At 30.5% G+C, this 18,765-nt stretch overlaps 1 protein-coding gene across 2 annotated transcripts in view; it reads right to left on the bottom strand.

Annotated features, from left to right (window-relative positions):
* Nucleotides 1–18,765, bottom strand: part of USP25 (ubiquitin specific peptidase 25) — a 127,596-nt gene that overhangs the window by 8,303 nt on the left and 100,528 nt on the right. For both annotated transcript variants that reach the window (XM_031457920.2, XM_031457941.2), the window contains 5 exons: nucleotides 11,767–11,945; nucleotides 9,919–9,997; nucleotides 6,476–6,555; nucleotides 3,315–3,438; nucleotides 54–249 (listed from right to left, as the gene is read on the bottom strand). In XM_031457920.2, the coding sequence (XP_031313780.2) occupies nucleotides 54–249; nucleotides 3,315–3,438; nucleotides 6,476–6,555; nucleotides 9,919–9,997; nucleotides 11,767–11,945 (658 nt within the window). The remainder of the gene's footprint in view (nucleotides 1–53; nucleotides 250–3,314; nucleotides 3,439–6,475; nucleotides 6,556–9,918; nucleotides 9,998–11,766; nucleotides 11,946–18,765) is intronic.

Raw genomic sequence — 18,765 nt, 5'->3', positions numbered from 1 at the left:
AACTGCTTTTAATCCTAACAACTCAGTTGCCCACTAGCATTGTTTAAACTTACATTCCATTTCTTGTCCAAGATAGGAACACCATCGATTTCTCATATCTTCCACGGCAAGTATATCTTTCTCTTCCATTTCATCCACCAATAACAAGGGCAAAAATGGAACGATAAACTCATTCATGATAATCAGACCATTGTTTACTTCTCGATCCTCTCCAGATTCAAACAGTTCTGCAGCTTGCTCATTTAATTTCTTAATGCAATGAGAAAAAGATTAACAGGTTCGTTTCCTTTTTTAATTAAATAAAAATATCTGTAAGTGTTAATACTGAAGACAACATAATGAGCATGCTACTTAGCACATAGTGTTAGAACAAATGGGAATCACAAAAAAACCACCTCAACCTATTCTAAGAGAAGTCTTTCAGAAAAAGCTACACATATAACAACAACTAACAGAAATAAAAGCAAAACAAAGTGGCAGGAATATGGTTGTCATGTTTTTAAAGTTCATGTTCAGTTTATATTACTTCAATCATCATTACAGGGACCATTCTTCAGTTATTCTCTAGGGGTAAATTTCCTGCAATTCTAAAATTTGGTAAGCACTCAAAGTAATTTTAAAAATAAAGAAATTCAGACTTCATATTAATTTTGAAAATCTCTTCATCATCTTATCCATAAGTATCAACTGAATAGGGACTGTTACATTTGTTGATACAAAAATACAAAGGTAATCAATTCACTTAAGGAATTCCTTCAAAAAATTCTTACTGAGTACATGCCATGTGCCAGGGACTGCTCTGAATGCAGGGGCCCCCAGTAATTAACACAGAAAACTCTCGTGGTACTGACAACCCCTTACAATACAGTGATCCTGTACATTTTTTCTGTAAAAGGCAAGATAGGAAATATTATAAGCTTTAAGGGTTACACAGTTTCTGTGGCAATGACTTAACTCTGACATCGTTGCACAAAGGCAACCATACATAACATGTAAATGAATGGGCATGGAAATGTTTCAACAGGACTTTATTTCTTTAAACAAGTGTTAGGCTGGAGCATAGGCCAAGTGTCCTGACACCTAATCTAGTAGAAGAGAGAAATCCATGAGAAAAGAAATATAGACATAAGAGACAGATAAAAAACACAGGTATAGTAAGAGGTTTATGTCTGAAATCTTACAGCATGATAAATATGATTTTTAAATAATCATAGTTTTAAGCTGGATTGCTTCAAATACAAAAATTGTATTATTTATTTTATATTATGACATTCTTGTGCAATTTATCTTGACTTTGTAGAGAGGCTTATACTGAAAGTCTAATTCAGCCACTAAACAATTACCTAATCTTCAGCAACTAAGTAATCTCTTAGCTTCAGTTTCTTCCTATCATCTCCTCTAGGGTTCTTCATTTCAATCTCTACTCCTTTCCAGTCCATCTTCTAGTATAACTGTCAAAATTATTTTCTGAAAACAAACTTAATCATGCCAAACTTAATTAAATTTTACAATGGTGCCAACTCAGAATGACATATAAGCGTCTTCACAGTCTGACAAGTATTGTTGGCTTCATCACTTCCACCTAACCCTCGCTCCTCATAACTCGGTCACAATGGGTTTATCTTCATTTTCTGCTGTATACTTTCCATGCCTTTACATACAATATCCTTTTGTCTGGAATGTTCTTCTCCCTTCTCTACAAAGCATAAAACTCCTATCTGTCCACCAAGATCCAGATCAGTGTTTATCTTATCTCTTAAGTTTCTCCACAACAATTCCAGGCATATTATTTTGCATATCTCTCATAAAACTTATTCTGAAATATCAAAATAATTTGTGTACATCTCTCACCAGATTGAAATCTTTCAGAATAAATAATCGGTCTGACTTATCTGTGTCCCTCAGAATCTGACACTCAGTAAATACTCAATATGAAAAAACCTGAAAGGAACACTAAAATAATCCTCCTAAGGTCTCATTTAAATCCCCATGTGAAATAACAAATTAAGTATGGCTGGGTTTACTAACATAAAATGATAAGAGAAGCACATTCTACAATTTTTTTAATGCCTCAGGGTAACCATCAAGTTTCAGTTGTATTTATGTTTAAAATAGCTTTACCAGAATACTTAGTATCTCAACACTACAATGTTTTTACATTAAAACTTGCTTCAATTCATTCAATGCAAAATTTTATATAGTTATATAATAAAACTTTATATTTTTTAAGCTGAACTATATATAATTTAGGTCTTCCTTCTCAGGAGTTGACTAAAAACCTCTTGAAACTGACCAAATTAAGAATACCATCCTCAATGGATTCAAACCATCAACAATTCAAGTTTTAAAATACACTCAAATGCAGTAAAATCGCTGAGAGAAAAATAAGATCACAAGCTTCTAATATTTCCATTAAAAATGTTTGAAGACATACTGCAGACTACAATTAACGTATACTATGCGGTTCTGTTGAAAGAAAACATTTCACCACTACACCTTCTTAAAATTTTTTTAAAGTACACGTAAACCATGTACCCTAAATAGGTTCAAATATCACACGCTCTTGTATACCTCTGTCTATATATACATACACAATATATATACCCAAATGTTAGAAAACAATTGCAATTTAGAAGTTCAGTCTATAGAGTGATGTTAGTAGTTAAGTGAAATCTAATCAGAAAAAAATATAAAAGTGGAATTTTTGATTTTACACATAAAGGTTAGCTGACTCAAGAAACATTAATAAAGTACTCTAGGTATCTATAGAGTAAACTGGTACCCAAAAACTGCTAAAAAGATTTTTTACAGTTTATAACAACAGTAATATTTTAGCACATAGGCAGTAAAAATATTTGAGGAAGAAAACAACCAATGACTAGGTGAAAAAAAGGATACTATATTACAATGAATCCTTTAACATATGAACACCAAATATACTATTTATAAAAACTCAAAAATATCTACTATTTTTCTGTAATAATAATGATAATTCATCATGCTGTTCAGCCCCTCCTCTCCTGTCAAGAAAGGGAATGGTAGTATGATGAAGAAATCTAAATATAAAAATGTAACTATTCTGATACCATTTTAAGGACATTTCTGGTTTACTACCTGTAAAACTTAAGATCCTCAAACAAGAAGGGATAAAGAATTGAGTGTATTCTCCCATCTCAAGGGAGCAGACCCATATTACAGACATCACTATAATGCTTACCCCATCAGAATTTATAGTTAATCACTTATATGTGAGTCTGGAGAAATGTCCAATGTAAGACAAAATGATAAACACATACTATGTACATTCAACTTACTAGTAAACATTCTCTTCTATAATGTGATATCAGTTCTTCATCATGTCCTCTGTATGGGCCTTTGGACAAGAGTTCTTTGTTATTCTGATATGCACAGATAAGGAACAGCAAGGAATCTATATAACTTTTCAAAAATTAAAAAGAAGTATAGAATTAGTATTTCATCTTTAAAAAAAAAAAAAACTACAGTTATAAAACATTTTAAGTGTACATTTAATTTTGATTATCCAGAACATTACAACAAAAAAATCATCTGATACACTGTATGCTCAGAGCATCTTTTGACCAATGACTATATCTGAAACCAGTTGACAGTTATGTCTTAAAAGTAAAAAAAAAAACAAAACAAAAAACATCAACCCCACCCCCCAAATAAAGCTAGGAATTAAGAAAAGACTGGGAGAAAAAAGGCCATAATTGACTAATTCAGAAAGTTCCTTCGGTCTTCTTTAGTATTTATTTTCCCAATGCCTTCCATTTGGACTCAAAATTAAGACTGATGTGAAAGTCAACAAACTACGTTTTTAACAACATAATGCCATTTTTGTTTGAGGGAAAAACCGGGTTACTTTGTTTCTTTATCACAAACATCATTTGATTCATTAGGTGACTATTTTTCACTCAGATTTTTTCCTATGTGCAGGCACAGCTCTAGTCACTGAGAAAAATGTAACAGAGCGGAGAATATTCAAAAGAGACAGGGAAAGGAGAAAGGGAAAAAAATGCTTCTAAGTCTGGAGAATCTAGTGGGATACAAACAAAAGAAAACACTAACATGAAAGCAAAATGCAGGGTTAGGCCTTTGTTTTATATTCAAAGAATATTAATACGTTATATCAACATAAGTCTAGACCTTATAATGCTCAAACCTGGTTTTAAAAAGGGAGGAGGGGATGTTTGAGTACTGTATTTGCCTCTAAAATAATTATTCTTCTTCTAACATGCTGTAGGAAAAATATATACAGCTATATATTTGTATAGCTGAAATATGAAAGATATTTTAAGATATCTTTTTTTGTGTCAGTTTTTCCAAAAACAGCATATCTTCTCATAAATTCAGAAAAATACAACATCCTAAAAAATGAAATATTATACAGAAAACAATATTTTAGAACTCTAGGTTATACTGTCAGTGTTGCTGTTTATTATTTAATTTCAGGTGCTCAGATACAAGTTAGTTTTATGGTTCAAATGTTAAATGTAGAATTACATGGAAATTAATGGACACATTTATGACAAATTATATACCTGAAAATAAGTTCTTTAAAACAATTTTTGAAAATGGCTTTTCCTAGGAATTTGTTTTTGAAAAAACGTAAGGATATGAATTTTATTTTGAAATAATATGGGCATAATTTCAACTAAAGCTTTCTGTTTGTTTTATTTGTAAAAGAAAAAAAAAGAAGAGAGTGATAATAATATTAAGCATTGTTTCATGCCACCAAGTTGAGGCAGTTCGCTGGCACGTCCACCTTTTCTTTTATATCTATTAAGTTTCCTGTTAAAAAGGTCTCCCCTGAATGACATTCATATCTGGCTTTCCAGACCTGAGTCACCTCTCTGGGAATAGTTCCGAAATCATGACCTTGTTCCAATTTTCTAGTGAGGTACACAAAATGTTCCACATTTTATCAAGCTTTAAAGCGCTTACAAATATCTTTTCAAGTTAAGTCAGAATAAAATCCAGCAGTCCAGTCACCAAATTCTGATTTATCTTCCATTTATACTACTGTAAAATCTTGGTTCCTAAAAACATGATTGCATTTCACTACTCACAGAAGTAACAATGGCCTGTCAATAAATATTCAATTCATGGCTTTCAAGTGTTATGTTTTCATGAAAAACAAGTCTGACAGAATTTTTTGGCAATGTTTTGTACAGTTAGCTATGGTAACTGTCATAGTTAAAGTGGTAAAATTAACATTTCTTTTCATGATATTCCATAAAGACTGTCACCATTACTAATTTTCAAGTTGTCTAACTTAATAAACATTTGCTATACTAAAAGTATTCACTTCCTAAACAAGAATATATTTGAGAATAAGCATATTATGAAATTTAAACATAATTCTAAGTTATACTGAAGTCCTTTGGCGAATGTCAGCTAAGAGCAGCTAATGTAGAAGCTCTGCAGAAAGCAAGAAAGTGATTTTCAACTTTTTAATTCTTACTGATCCTTATCTGATTTCATTAAATTATACAAGAATATAGAAGTCTCTATTTTAATTTTTTCTCTCCCTAGTTAGTTGTGTGACCTTGACAGATTACTGCATCTCTGCAGAGACCACTTTTCTGTTTTTTTGGTTTTTTTTCCTATAAAATGGAAATGCTTTTTAGGCACTCTATTCAATTGTAAGATCATGTTAGTATTTTCTCAGAAACATTAATCCCCAAAATTCCTTAGCAAATTGGAATATTCCTACTAAAGAAATAAAACTTTGACCAAAATATTAATTTATAAAATGGAGCTACTGGTCAAAATAGTTTTCTACTTCAGTGACCAAAGCAAATTATCTTATAAATTACACAATGACTAGAACTTAATTAATTATAACATTAAAATTTAAAAAGCAGACATTCTTTTAAAACCTTCTATAATGTGTATGAAAAGTAATCTAAAATATTTACAGTCACAATATTTAGTAGACAAACGATAAGTTTTCTACAGCTATTTTTTTTTTTTTACAGTACCTGGAAGTTCAGACAAAGACATTAGAAACACTATGTCTGATCTGAAGTCAGATTAAACTCAGAAAGATTAGCAAAAAGGCTAGTGACTGAAGGCAGATGTTGGAGAATACAGAGAATTCTATTTGCTAGGTTAGCAGCTTCTCTGGTCCCTGGCAAACTTCTAGGTTTCAATCTAATCCTATTCCATCCTAACCTTCAACTGTAGTGCTTGACAGCTGATAAAGACAATGATACTAATGCCAACCTTACAGATTTAATTTAAAGTGGAAAATATATCATATGTGGGGTATATGGAAACTTTTTGTATTAACTCTGCAATTTCCCTGTAAATCTAACACTGTTCTAAAATAAAAAAAAGGTTACTGAATATATACCGTGAATAAAATCTTTTCTATAGATGAGGTCACATCTGAATAGAATCAAGTACAAAAATTAAGCTCTTCTTTTCATGTCTGTCCATTTTGCCTTACCTTTCTCCTTGAAAATTTTCTAGCCCAATTATGAGATACATGGTTGTTTCCCTGAATTTCCTATAATCCTGATGCCACTCCTGTAGGTGAAAGAAAACATTAAAGGAATATAGAGTAAGATATTAAAACTACAATGACAATGGCTCATAAAGTTAATACCCTGTTCTAATAACGATTTGAATGAACAGAATCAAAGAGTTTAAAATTACACTAGACCTAAATCAAGATTTCAATTTCTGACATACAAAACTGTTTACCAGTATAACAATAAATGAAAAATTATTAGACATTGATGAGGAATTAAACAATGAAGATCTCACTAGAAGATAAGAGAAATACAAAGGCAAGATAATCAGTCAGGTAGGTCATCTCTCAAAAATTCTTCAGTGTGAAAGCTTACTATTAAAATATTATTACAGATCACTGGGGTGCATCCATCTTTTAGAATTAGTGTTTTTTTTTTTTTTCAGATGTATACCCAGGAGTGGAACTGCTGGATTATATCGTAGTTGTATTTTTAATTTTTTGAGGAAACTTCATACTATTATCAGCAGGGAGAGGCAATGGGGGAGGGACAAGATAGGAGCATGGAATTAAGAGACAAAAACTACTATGTATAAAAAAGATAAGCAGCAAGTATATACTGTATAGCATAGGAAACTACAGTCATTATCTTGTAATGACTTTTAATGGAGTAAATCTGCAAACATACTGAATCACTATGCTGTACATCGAAACTCATACAATGCAAAACAAATACAGTTAAATTTAAAAATACTGTTATAGATCTACATCACATAGAATGCAGAAGGGAAATGAAGCTACTACTTTAATATGAAACAAAGCTTGAAAACTGTTATTTGAAGCAGGATTTTAAGGAACTGAAAGAAAAAGAAAAATGTTATATAATAATGAATTTATTTAATCGTTTGATTTTGCCAAATTTCTGTTAAATTTTAAATGTGGTAGCTGAATATTCTTTTCATCTGAAATGTAGTGAAAGACAGATGCATTTCACATTTCATAGCCCCTTCCTCCAAAAAACCCAAATTAGTGGGCAAGTAATAGGACTAAATGATTCAGAACAGACATCCTGTAACTCTAGAAAACAATAAAAATCAGGATTTTTTTTAACTTACTGAATAAAAATTGATTCAAGGAAAATCGTAAGTAAAATTCAATACAGGACTAACTTAAAAGACATTGATAATAAAAGTGTGACAGCTTTTATATATATATTATAAGCAAATGAAAGTAAGAAACATATAGACCAGTTATTAGCCAACTATATTCTACACTTTCCTTGCACTTAAATCATTTTAGTTTTTAATTTTAAAAGGCATAATTTTCATACTATTAGTAGAGCTTATTAACAAAGGCAAAATTTGTCTTACAAGTCTAAAGTTAGCTTTTCTGGGGAAAGTATTCAAATTACCACCTTGTTATCATTAGAATCACCTTAGAAATTGTGAATAGGTAAACATTTTCTGTAAAGGGCTAGATGGTAAATGTCTTAGGCTTTGCAGGCCATTCAGTTTCTACTGTAGTTACTCGACTCTGCAATTGTAAAACCTTTATACGCAATACATAAACAAATGGCTTATGTTCCAATAAAACTTTATTTATAAAAGCAGGTGGTGGTGAGCTGGATTTGGTCTGAGGGCCAAGGTTTGCTGACATGTGACTTAGAGCAAGACAAATATATATGGGATATATAGGATATATATGGGATATACAGAATCAAAAAACATGTCATGTAAATACCTATAATATTTAATGGCTCTGCAGTTAGAAAAGATGTGAGAAGTTTCAGAATAAAAATACGCTGAATCCAATCTGATGAAGCAAACTTGTGAAGGGACTGCAGAATCAAATCACAATTAAAAATCAAGTCACACGTAACTTGGATCTTGGGGACAAGGGTAGAGTTAGCAACCAATTTGCTTGCTGTCTCTAGTGTGTATTGTGTATCCAATTACTTCTGGCTATGTTCTTAGATTTTTTTATGCTGTTTTATTGTTCAAATTGACCTATGCTATGCTAGTATTATTAAAAAGCATAAAGGTTAAGATACTATGTTTTGATTTTAAGCAGAAAAAGCCTTTCTACCTTGTTCGTCAAGAATGTCAGGCCTAGAGTGAGATCCTCTGCACTTCCCAAAAAATTCCTGAATCAGCTTACTAACTCTCATAAAACAACTTGCTAGAAGTTTGATAGAAACTGCACTGAATTAATAAACCATTTTGGGGAAAACTGACATCTTTACAATACCAAGTTTTCCAAACATGATACATATATCCATTTGCTTAGGTCTTCTTTAATGTCTCCTAAAGTCAAGCACATTTTACGCTAAGTTTACTTCTAGGTTTTCCATAGTTTTGAATACTACTGAAAACAGTATCATTCTTAAAAAATCCTATTTGATTATTTGTTACTGATATAAAGGAATAAAACTGATATTTGACATAGATTTGCATGTTACAAAGCTCTCTTATTAGTTCCAATACATTTATCTGTAAATCTTGTTTGTATTTTCTAGATATAAAACCTGCAAATAATAACTCTGTTTCTTCTTTTCCAGTCTTACTTTCTGCTTTATTTTCATTGCCTAACTGTCCCGTTTGAACTTACAGTACAATTCTGAATAGACACAGTGATGGCAGGCATCCCTGTCTTTTTCCTGATCACAAAAGGAAAGCTTTCAATGTTCACATTTCTACATGATATTTAGTTTTATTTAGGTAGTTTTGTTATTTTTGTTTTTCAAGACACTCTTTAGCAGATTAAAGTAGTTACCAGGTTAGCTTAGAGTTATGACCAAAAATGAATGTTTTCTGTATCCTTTCTTTTATCTGATAATGTGGCGAATTACACTAATTGTTTAAGGGAATCTGAAGCATTAAGTTTGTAAATGGGACCAAACATTAATCAAAGGCACTCATGAAAACAAGTTAAAATTTACCAGATTTATAAAATAAAATAAAGACAATGGATAATACTAAATTTAAAACTTTGAAAAAGTACCAGGTGTCTAAACTGTTAACTTTAAAAAAATACTAATTTTTAAGCCAAAGTTAACACAAAGAGAATTCTGTGCACAAAAAATTACAAGCATAATATGAGTACTCATGCGTGTGTGCTCTCTCACATACAACACTGTCCAATAATGACAAATATAATATATGGCATACAATAGTTAAAATGAATTTCTAACTTCCCCCAAAATACCTGATGAAGCACACAAAGAAAAACTATAGCAGAGATTTAGCATAGTAGAGCATTTAAGAATGTAGATTCTATTAACCAAGATAAAACCTGCTAGCTATGAACCCTTACATTTCCCTGTGTTGAATTTTCGCATGTGCTTAGTCGTGCTGAAATGAAAGATTAATGAACTATAGAACTTCTCAATCTATAGTTCAGTCTCTCAAAAGGCACATTACCTCATATTCCTCCAAGTTTACTTCTTCTGGTTTTATCATTTCAATTTTGGCTTGAGCAACTTTCATTATGTTGTGACACCTTTAATAAAAGAAACGTATTTCTAAATCAAGAGTAAAAGCCATAAAAACTGAAAAATGTGTATTATACAAAACTAAACTATTCAACACTTATAAAAATGAAATCCACTGTCACAGAGCAATATTTTTTTGAGGAAAATAACTCCCAAATAACGTAAATGAAAAATGTGTTTTTGGACCACAATGTTGGATAGTTACAAATATATAAAGATAATTCAAATTCTCCATGTTATATTTACATATGGCTTTTGAATTATATTCTATTAATAAAGATGGCATACACAAAAAAATGAAAAATTTTTATAATATCTATCTATTAAGCAAGTTCAAGAGCCATAAAATCTTTTTTCTCCCAAATAGTATTATTCATAAATAGTAAAAAGGAACCTAAAATGTGCCTATCATTTCAGGTAAGAATGGGAACATCCTATTAGATTTTATGAACAGAATCATTGCTAAAGAAATCTCCCCAAAATATCTTTAGTTATCACACATTTTATTCTGTATTTCATGCACAAGAGAAATGAAATCTATCAAAACACACTGACTATTTGCAGTCACCAGGCACATAACTTCAAAAGACTGAAAAGTCAATGTGAGTACTCTATATCTTCCTCAAATTCAATAGTATATAGTCATTAGAACATAGTACACTGATAGCCTAGATGAGGGTCATAATCTGTTATATTTCTGAGCTCTTCATAGCCACATGTAACAAAATAAATGATGCCAATACTATCACTAATAAAAGTAGTATAACCAACACTGTGAGCAACTACTGTTTACCAGATAGCACTGAAAACCATTACTTGTGTTATTTTACTTAACCCTAAATTTCACAGTAGACACATGGTAAGGCAGAAATTATTCCTAGATGGTATGTTTTTTCTTCATACACTCTTCTACTACCTATATTTTTAATTCAGTATTTTTGAGACACTCATGAAAGGATAATCATTTATTTCAGAATTAAAATGTGTTTACAAAGACCAAGATAGCATAAATGTTTCTATATTCTAAAATAACTTTTCAGTACTTTGGATCTTTACCAGAGGCTTAAAATTTTTTAATGGTTGATTCTAACAGATTAAATTTTAATCTTTAACATTAATAATTAGCTTTATAGGAGTTTCTAAAAGAAAATATATTTTGGTATTAACCATTCTAAGCCCTCTCTATGTCAGAGGATATTTATTTCATTTATATATATGATTAATTACTTTTCTCCAATGACCCTCTAACAAAGATGATTTTGCTTCCTCGAGGGATACCTGGCAGTATCTGGAGACATTCTGAGTTGTCACCATTTGGAAAGTACTACTGGCATTTAGTGAGCAGAGGCCACGAGTATTGTTTAATATCCTAAAAATTAAAGGACAGGCCCCCAAAACAAAGAATCATTTGACCCAAAATATCCACGGTGCAGAGTTTAAGAAGATCTTTACTTCCCTAAAGGTCCCCAAGGTCAGTGACTGTATTACACTCTTCTGAGTATCCTTATATTGCTTAGCTTAGCACCTTGGTTCACAATTAAGATGTACTAAAATTGTCTAAATTATTTTTAGTTCAGACTTTTAAAGGTCATGATCATAAACTCCAGATAAGTTACACAACAACTGTTTGACTTAAATAAAGTCAGATTTTGTGCTTTATTTATTGAAATATGTCTGTGTCTGTGTAAAATAAATATTCAAAAATTGCGCTGGGAACCACAAAAAAGACAAGGACAATGTGAGCATATGAATTATGTATTTAACATTTTCAAATTACCTTTCATCAAAACTCAAATTTCTATCTCCAAATTGTTCTAGCAATGTTTTCTCAATGATTTTCTTTGGTGCCTGATTCTGGATAAAGTAGACTACTACATGATGTAAACGATAGTCTGTTTCTGGTGGGGTATCTTCTTGGGCCAATTTAACCAACCTTGAATATTCCAACTTAATTGCCTAGAAAATAACAAAATGCCAATTTGGGTTAATTATAATAATCAAAATCCTTCAATATTATAACTTAATTATTCTTACATTCAAACTTTTTTTTTTCTTTTTAAAGAACTAGACACAAGGTAGTACATCTAAGAATACTGTCCTATGTTCCATAGTTTTAATACATCCAAGTTCATGATGTGGGAAATTTTGTAAAACTTAACAGAGCCTGGTCAAAGTCTATTCAGAAGCATTATAAGACTGAAGTACAACTTATCTCCTATCTAGTATATCTCTAATATCCCTAATTCTAGGGCTGAAATACAGTTCCCTAGAATACTCATGTCTAGAAGAAAATGGCTGGCTCTTGAATGCATAATAATATCACCACAATTAACTTTAAGCTGTGCAGTTCACAAATAAGGGGTGAAAAAGCAAGCTTTGTAGTTACCATAAAATAAAATTTTTATTTTTTCAAAAACAGTTGAATTTTATCAGTGTAGTTATTAATGAATATTATCACTATTACTACCTTGATATTTGAACTTACTTTTTATTTATAAATAGAAAACACCTTAGAGTTCAAAGTAATATTATAATGGATTATAATAAATACTAATGCATGTTTCCATACATGAGCAAATGACTTAAAAAATATTTGCTCATAGAGAAATATGTGCAGACTTATACATCATACACTGCTGTGTAAGAAGCCCATATTATTAAAGGTAACATTTAAAAAATATTCATTTATATTAGACACATCTAAATTCTAGCTTCATTAACTACAGAAGATTTGGGGCTACATACAAAATATATTACAAAAAGTCCATTCTATTGGAAAGGTTTTTTTCTTCTTCTTTAATTGCATGTCTTTCTTAAGCAACTCTTGGCCCTCCAGATCCTACCACCTATGTGACTGTATTTTAATAGAAGAAAATGTAACCGAAAAACATTAAGTGAAATATTTTAGTTATACTTATATTTCATTAAACAGGAGGCAAATAAGTCCTATTTTGCTTAGTATTATAAATAGAATAAGATAATTACTCTACAGATAAAATAAATTACTCCAATTTTCTTTGAATATACACATTCTTAAGTCTTACTGTTGTGGTTTAAAATAGCCATGAAAATTTAACGATATTTTGACATGTAAGATGATCACGACTACTTCTCTGCATGCTTCATTTATAAACTCTTTATAATCTTCCTATTTTCTCAATTTGATAAAAGGCACATGTTCATCTAATAACCAAACTATACTGAATTTGAGAATAAATGTAAAATAAAAACAATCAAGAACTGTTCTTCCTTATTATGACCCTTAGACGATGACTGTCATCAACTATTAGGTTTTTAAATATTTAAACATTTCAGATGTCACGCTTCTGGCCAAAATTAGTATGAGCAAATTAAAAACAAATTTGTCTCTTAAGTAATACTGAAGACTTAGACATAAAGACTTACAACACCAATGGCTATTCTTTCTCCCATCTGCTTTCAAAATAGAGGCCATGATTTGTTTTTATAAATAGCAACAGATCTCTATTAGAGAGCTGGAATATAGATCTTCTTTTACTCTAAGACTATGTTTATCTCTTGATTTTGCCCTATTTAAGATTCTCCTAATTTTAGTAAGTAAATGCCAAAGTCACAATCTATAAGTGTTTTATTAAACCAGCAGAGGTATAAAGGCACTTCTGAATTTCTAGGAGTAATTTTTCAAACACAAGATACCACATTTTTCCTTTTGTTTATGAACTTCCTTCTCAAGAAATTTTCTGACTTAAAAAATACTGCAATAATATCTATTCCTTCAAATTTCCAACAGATGTTCCACACTGGTATATTTAGGAGAACTCTACATAATCTACTGTTAGGAGTAAAGTTAACCCTGCAGAGCTGCTATATTTGCCCCGTACTACATTCTCAGACTCGTGTTCTAGAATTATTTTTGTTCCGTATTTTTTGGCTGCCTATGAAGGTAACTATTTTAACTGTTACAGATACTGCAATGGAACCACACATATTTGCAAAATGAAATGTGATACTGGCCATTAGGTGATGGAGCTGCTTCATATTTAATTTATTTCCTTTTCACCAGACCTTTAACATAGTCCTACTAATCAGGCCCAAAGTTACCTATTTGCTCTTATTTCTTGTAACTCTTCCACTGAGGTCAGGTTCATCTCCCACAAATGCACACGTGCCTTTGTTTCTCTATGCCCATTAAGCCACACAGGACCCATTCAGTGGGACCAGTTGAAGTCTTTCTCTGCTGAACTCTTTCAAATGATTTCTACCCAGACTTTTTCTACTTTTCTAAATTATAAAACATACTCCAAATTTATAACCTCTTAGACTATTCTAATGTAAGTAAATGCATACATTAGAAAATATCAAATATACATATGTACAGTATACTCCGGAGGCAGAAGATCTAAGGGAAAATCAGCTAGAGTAAAATCCAGAAAGCTAGACATATCATTTACTAATTGTGACATAAAATATGTCAGAAAGTTCTCCAAATCTTAATGATCTTACCTCTAAAATAAGGTTAGGTGAGTTGAGAGAGAGGAGACAGAGAGACAGAGAGACAGAGAATATAGTTCTTAAACGTTTATGGACTATATTTTAAAAGCTGACAGTGTATCAAGAGATGAAGAAAATCTACTTCAAATTCTAGAGGATCAGAATCATACAGGGTATATTCTTTGACCACAGTGTAATAATACAAATAGGAATGAAACACTTAGGAATTTAAAAATTCTTGGACCAGAGGAATCAAAATTATATTAATATTGGGAATATGAGATTTCAAAACCCACAGGACACAGTCAGATTGGTAGTAAAAAGAAAATTATAACTTGAACAATATAGAATAAAATTTATTTCAAGAAGCTAGAAAAAGAAAATAAACCAAAATAAAGGAGAAGAAATAAAATAGTGTGTCAACTGGATTAAAGAACACCAAAGGCTTTTTCTTTCCAAAAAGCAGAATAAAAGACCAAAAAATTGGAGCCAATAACATAAGAAATAAGAAAGGTGATATCAAAAATACAGCAGAAAAGTTTTAAAATTTAGAAAAGAATAATACATGTAACTTTATGCCAATAAACTATAAGATCTTTATTAAAAAATCATCTAGGAAAATACAAGTTACCAGAATTACTTTAAGAGGCAGAAAAACTGAAAAGACCTGCAAAACTAGAGTTAACTGAAAAGACTGCCTAAGATCTACACCCAACAAAGGATTCAGGCCCATATTGTTATACAGCCGTGCTGTTATGTCAAATCTTCAAAGATCAGATGATTTCTATGCTATCTGAACTGCTCCAGAGTCTAAAAAAGGCAAAAAGTCTCCTTAATAATTTACAAGACTAGTATAATCTGAATATCAAAAATTGACCAATATTAAAACAAGAAACTATAGATCAATTTTGTTTATGAACATAGATGCTAAGACCCAAGTCCATTTTTGATAAACTATCTTGTGTACAAAAAGAATATACAGGAACAGATAGTGTTTACAATGATTAAAAAAAACAAGAAAGATGAATATAAGAACTTTACTTCCCAAGGATTAAAGATTAAGAAGAAACCTGTTCAGTGTCTCAAACAGATGCATTTAAAAAAAAAAAAAATCAAAATTCCAACACCGATCAGCTTAAGTTAAACTCTGACCTGTAAATTAAAAAAAAGTGTTTTTAAATTTTTATAAGGGAGGATCTATAAAAAAAAACAATACTAAAAGTTCTATTAGTAATAAAACACTAGAAAGATTCCCATTAAACTCAGGACCTAAACATAAGAGTTTATTACCATTATTTTAATATTTAACTGTATTCTGAAAAGTCTGGTCAACATAATAAAACCAGAAATAAAATAAGAAATAAATATAATGGAAATTATCCCAATAATGAGATAACTATTGGGAGGCAGTTTACTGAAATAATCAACTAAAAAATTGTTAGAAAAAATAAAGGATTCAATAAGGTAAATGGATACAATGTAAATAAATAAAATTAGTTCTCCCATTAATTTAATATTAAAAGAGGATAAATGACTCAATTCAGAGAAACAAATAATTTTTATACATCTAAGATTAAATTACACATGATGTTGGGAGCATTATGAAGTAAAACTACAGCCTTATTAAAGGACATTAACAGAGGACCAAAAAAGTGAAGAGGTATATCATGTTTCTTTCTGGGAGGACTCAAAATACTGAAAATTTAATTAGCCACCTCACCATAACTTAATATATAATATAATGGAAGTACAATCAAATTCTGAAAGGATTTGGAGAGGCAGGTGGTAACTGGTTCTAAAAATTATCAAAAAAGAAAAAATGAGATTTGCCAAATTTTCCATTTACAAAAGAAGAAAAATAAAGTGTTTTTCCTAAAAAAGTCAAAGTATATTACAAATGTACTATAATGTAAATAGGTGTAGTGTTTAAATAGAAAAATAATCAGTAGAATAGAGAGACCCAAAGAGACTCACTTATAAATAGGATTTAATATCCGATAAAGACAGTATTTTAAGTCAGGATGCAGAGAATCCATCAGTCAAAATGCTATGTTTGGACTATTTGGATATTTCTCTATTTGGAGAAAACTGAAATCCTATTATCTAGGAATTAAAAATTAAAATCATGAAACTACTAGAATTAAAAAATTGCATAATTTTCGATGTGATCACATAACCTCCAATCTATTAAAAAACTGTTGTATTTTATAAGATTAAAAAAATTCTGTATAGTTAAGATACCAAAAGCAAATTTGAAGATAAATGACAAACCACAAAATACAATCTGCAAATTATAGATGAATCAAATTTCTTAGCAGATCAAATGTTCAACCTAATAAAAAAACCCAATATAAAAAATGTGCAAAGATGGATAGAGTTAAAGAAATACCAACTGACAAAAAATTTATAGAGATACTCAGCCTCACTAAAGATCAAAGATACATAAAATAATGGGATTACCCTTTTTATGTCATTTTGTCAGATAACCATCAATGAAAGTACATAGTAACTATCTGAAGCCAATTTAACAGTATTAAATTTTAATTAATTTATTTTATAAATCAAATATATATTTACTTACTTAAATTAAATAAGTGAATTAAAATTTACAAGCATTTTGACTTGGCAATTCTACTTTACTATGTTCACTTGAGTCTTCAATAATATATGTACAAGAATGTTCACAAAAATACTGGAAATAATCCAAATACCCAGAAACAAAAATGGTAATGGTAACGATAAACCTGGTAAGTTAAAATTTTGAGGGTTCTTTATGTGACATTATCCAAAGATTCTACATAGGTTATCTCATTTAATTCTCAAGATAACTTCTCATTTAAATAAAAAAAAAATTGGACCTGATAATTTCAGAAATTGCCTAAGGTCATACCATTATTAAGTGATAAAGCTAGGATTTAAATCTAGGCATCTGACCATAGAGCCTTTGCTTTTAACAGCTCACTTCAGACACAATTTCTTAATCTAGATCATGAATAAGTTGTAAACATTCTGAGATGTTAAACCCATCAGCCTTTATGGTGGCCAGACACTCCTAGATCTGTCCCTGCTGTACATACATTATTTCCCAGTTTTGTCATAACATGGAAAAAATTGGGATGCTCTTCTCTAAAAGAATGTTTAAATAAATTTTGATATTCTCAAAACAAAACACAGCTATGAAAAATAAGTGTACAAATCATGACATGAATAATCCACCAGAGTACATGAAAAAGAACTAAAAGTATAAAGCACATACTTCTATTTTTATTTAAATTATAAATGTACAAATGAGTACTGAATGTCAGCCTCATCTGTCTATCTAGGGGAACATATAAGAAAGAATAAATGGAAGCTAAATGTGGAATGAGAATTAAAAAGAGAGAAATGTTTACATTTCATGTTTTGGTATATGTATATTTTATTTGTTTAAATATCACTTTCTCTAAGAAGCCCTCTAGACTTGTTTTTCCATTATATGTTCTCCTATCATGTCAAACTGTCCCCTTTATCATACTGATTATAAATCTAATAAGTGTTTGCTTCCCCCTAGAAAATTAGCTTCATTAAGTCAGGAACTCAGTCCATCTTTTCCCCAGCTACATTCATTGGATTTAGGACAGTACCTTGATATAAGCAGGTAATAAATACCTTTTGAATATGCTCATCAACAGAAAGAAAAAGAATAATAGTGTAGTCATGCAATGGAATACCACAATGAGAATGAACAAATTACAACTTTATCCAATAATATATATGAAGCCCCAAACATGTTCTTCAGTAAAAGTAGCTAGACAAAAAAAGGATCTATAGTAAAAGATTCCAAATATGTAAAGTTCAACGAGAAAACTTATGTTGTTAGAAGTCCAGACAACATCTACTTTGGAACAGGAAGAGAGTGTAATGATACGAAGGAGTAACAAAGGTAATTTCTGGAATACTGTAATGTTCTATTTCTTGGCCTGGTTGGTAGTTACATGGATATGTGTACTCTGCGATAATTCACTGAGCTGTAAACCCACAAACTGTGTACTTTTCAGCATGTTTTATATTTTAATAAAGATATTTTTATATCTACTGAATAAACAGGGGAGTAATAATAGGCATTTTAAAAGTAAAAGAAAGACTAATAAAGTTATCTCAACTGGGAACAACTGTTAATGAAGCAATGAAACAACCAGTAAGGGAAAAAAGTTTCATAATACAGAAGTATTAATACTTCATTAAAATCCTAAGGGCACTTTAATAGGTAAAGTCAAAAAATGTACAAAAAAGACATTTTAATGTCTTCCAAAGTAAACGAAAAAAG

This window comes from Camelus dromedarius, chromosome 2 (genome assembly GCF_036321535.1).
Source record: "Camelus dromedarius isolate mCamDro1 chromosome 2, mCamDro1.pat, whole genome shotgun sequence".
NCBI classification, from domain to species: domain Eukaryota; kingdom Metazoa; phylum Chordata; class Mammalia; order Artiodactyla; family Camelidae; genus Camelus; species Camelus dromedarius.
Note: the sequence above shows the minus strand (reverse complement) of the source record. Positions and strands in the feature narration are given on the sequence as shown.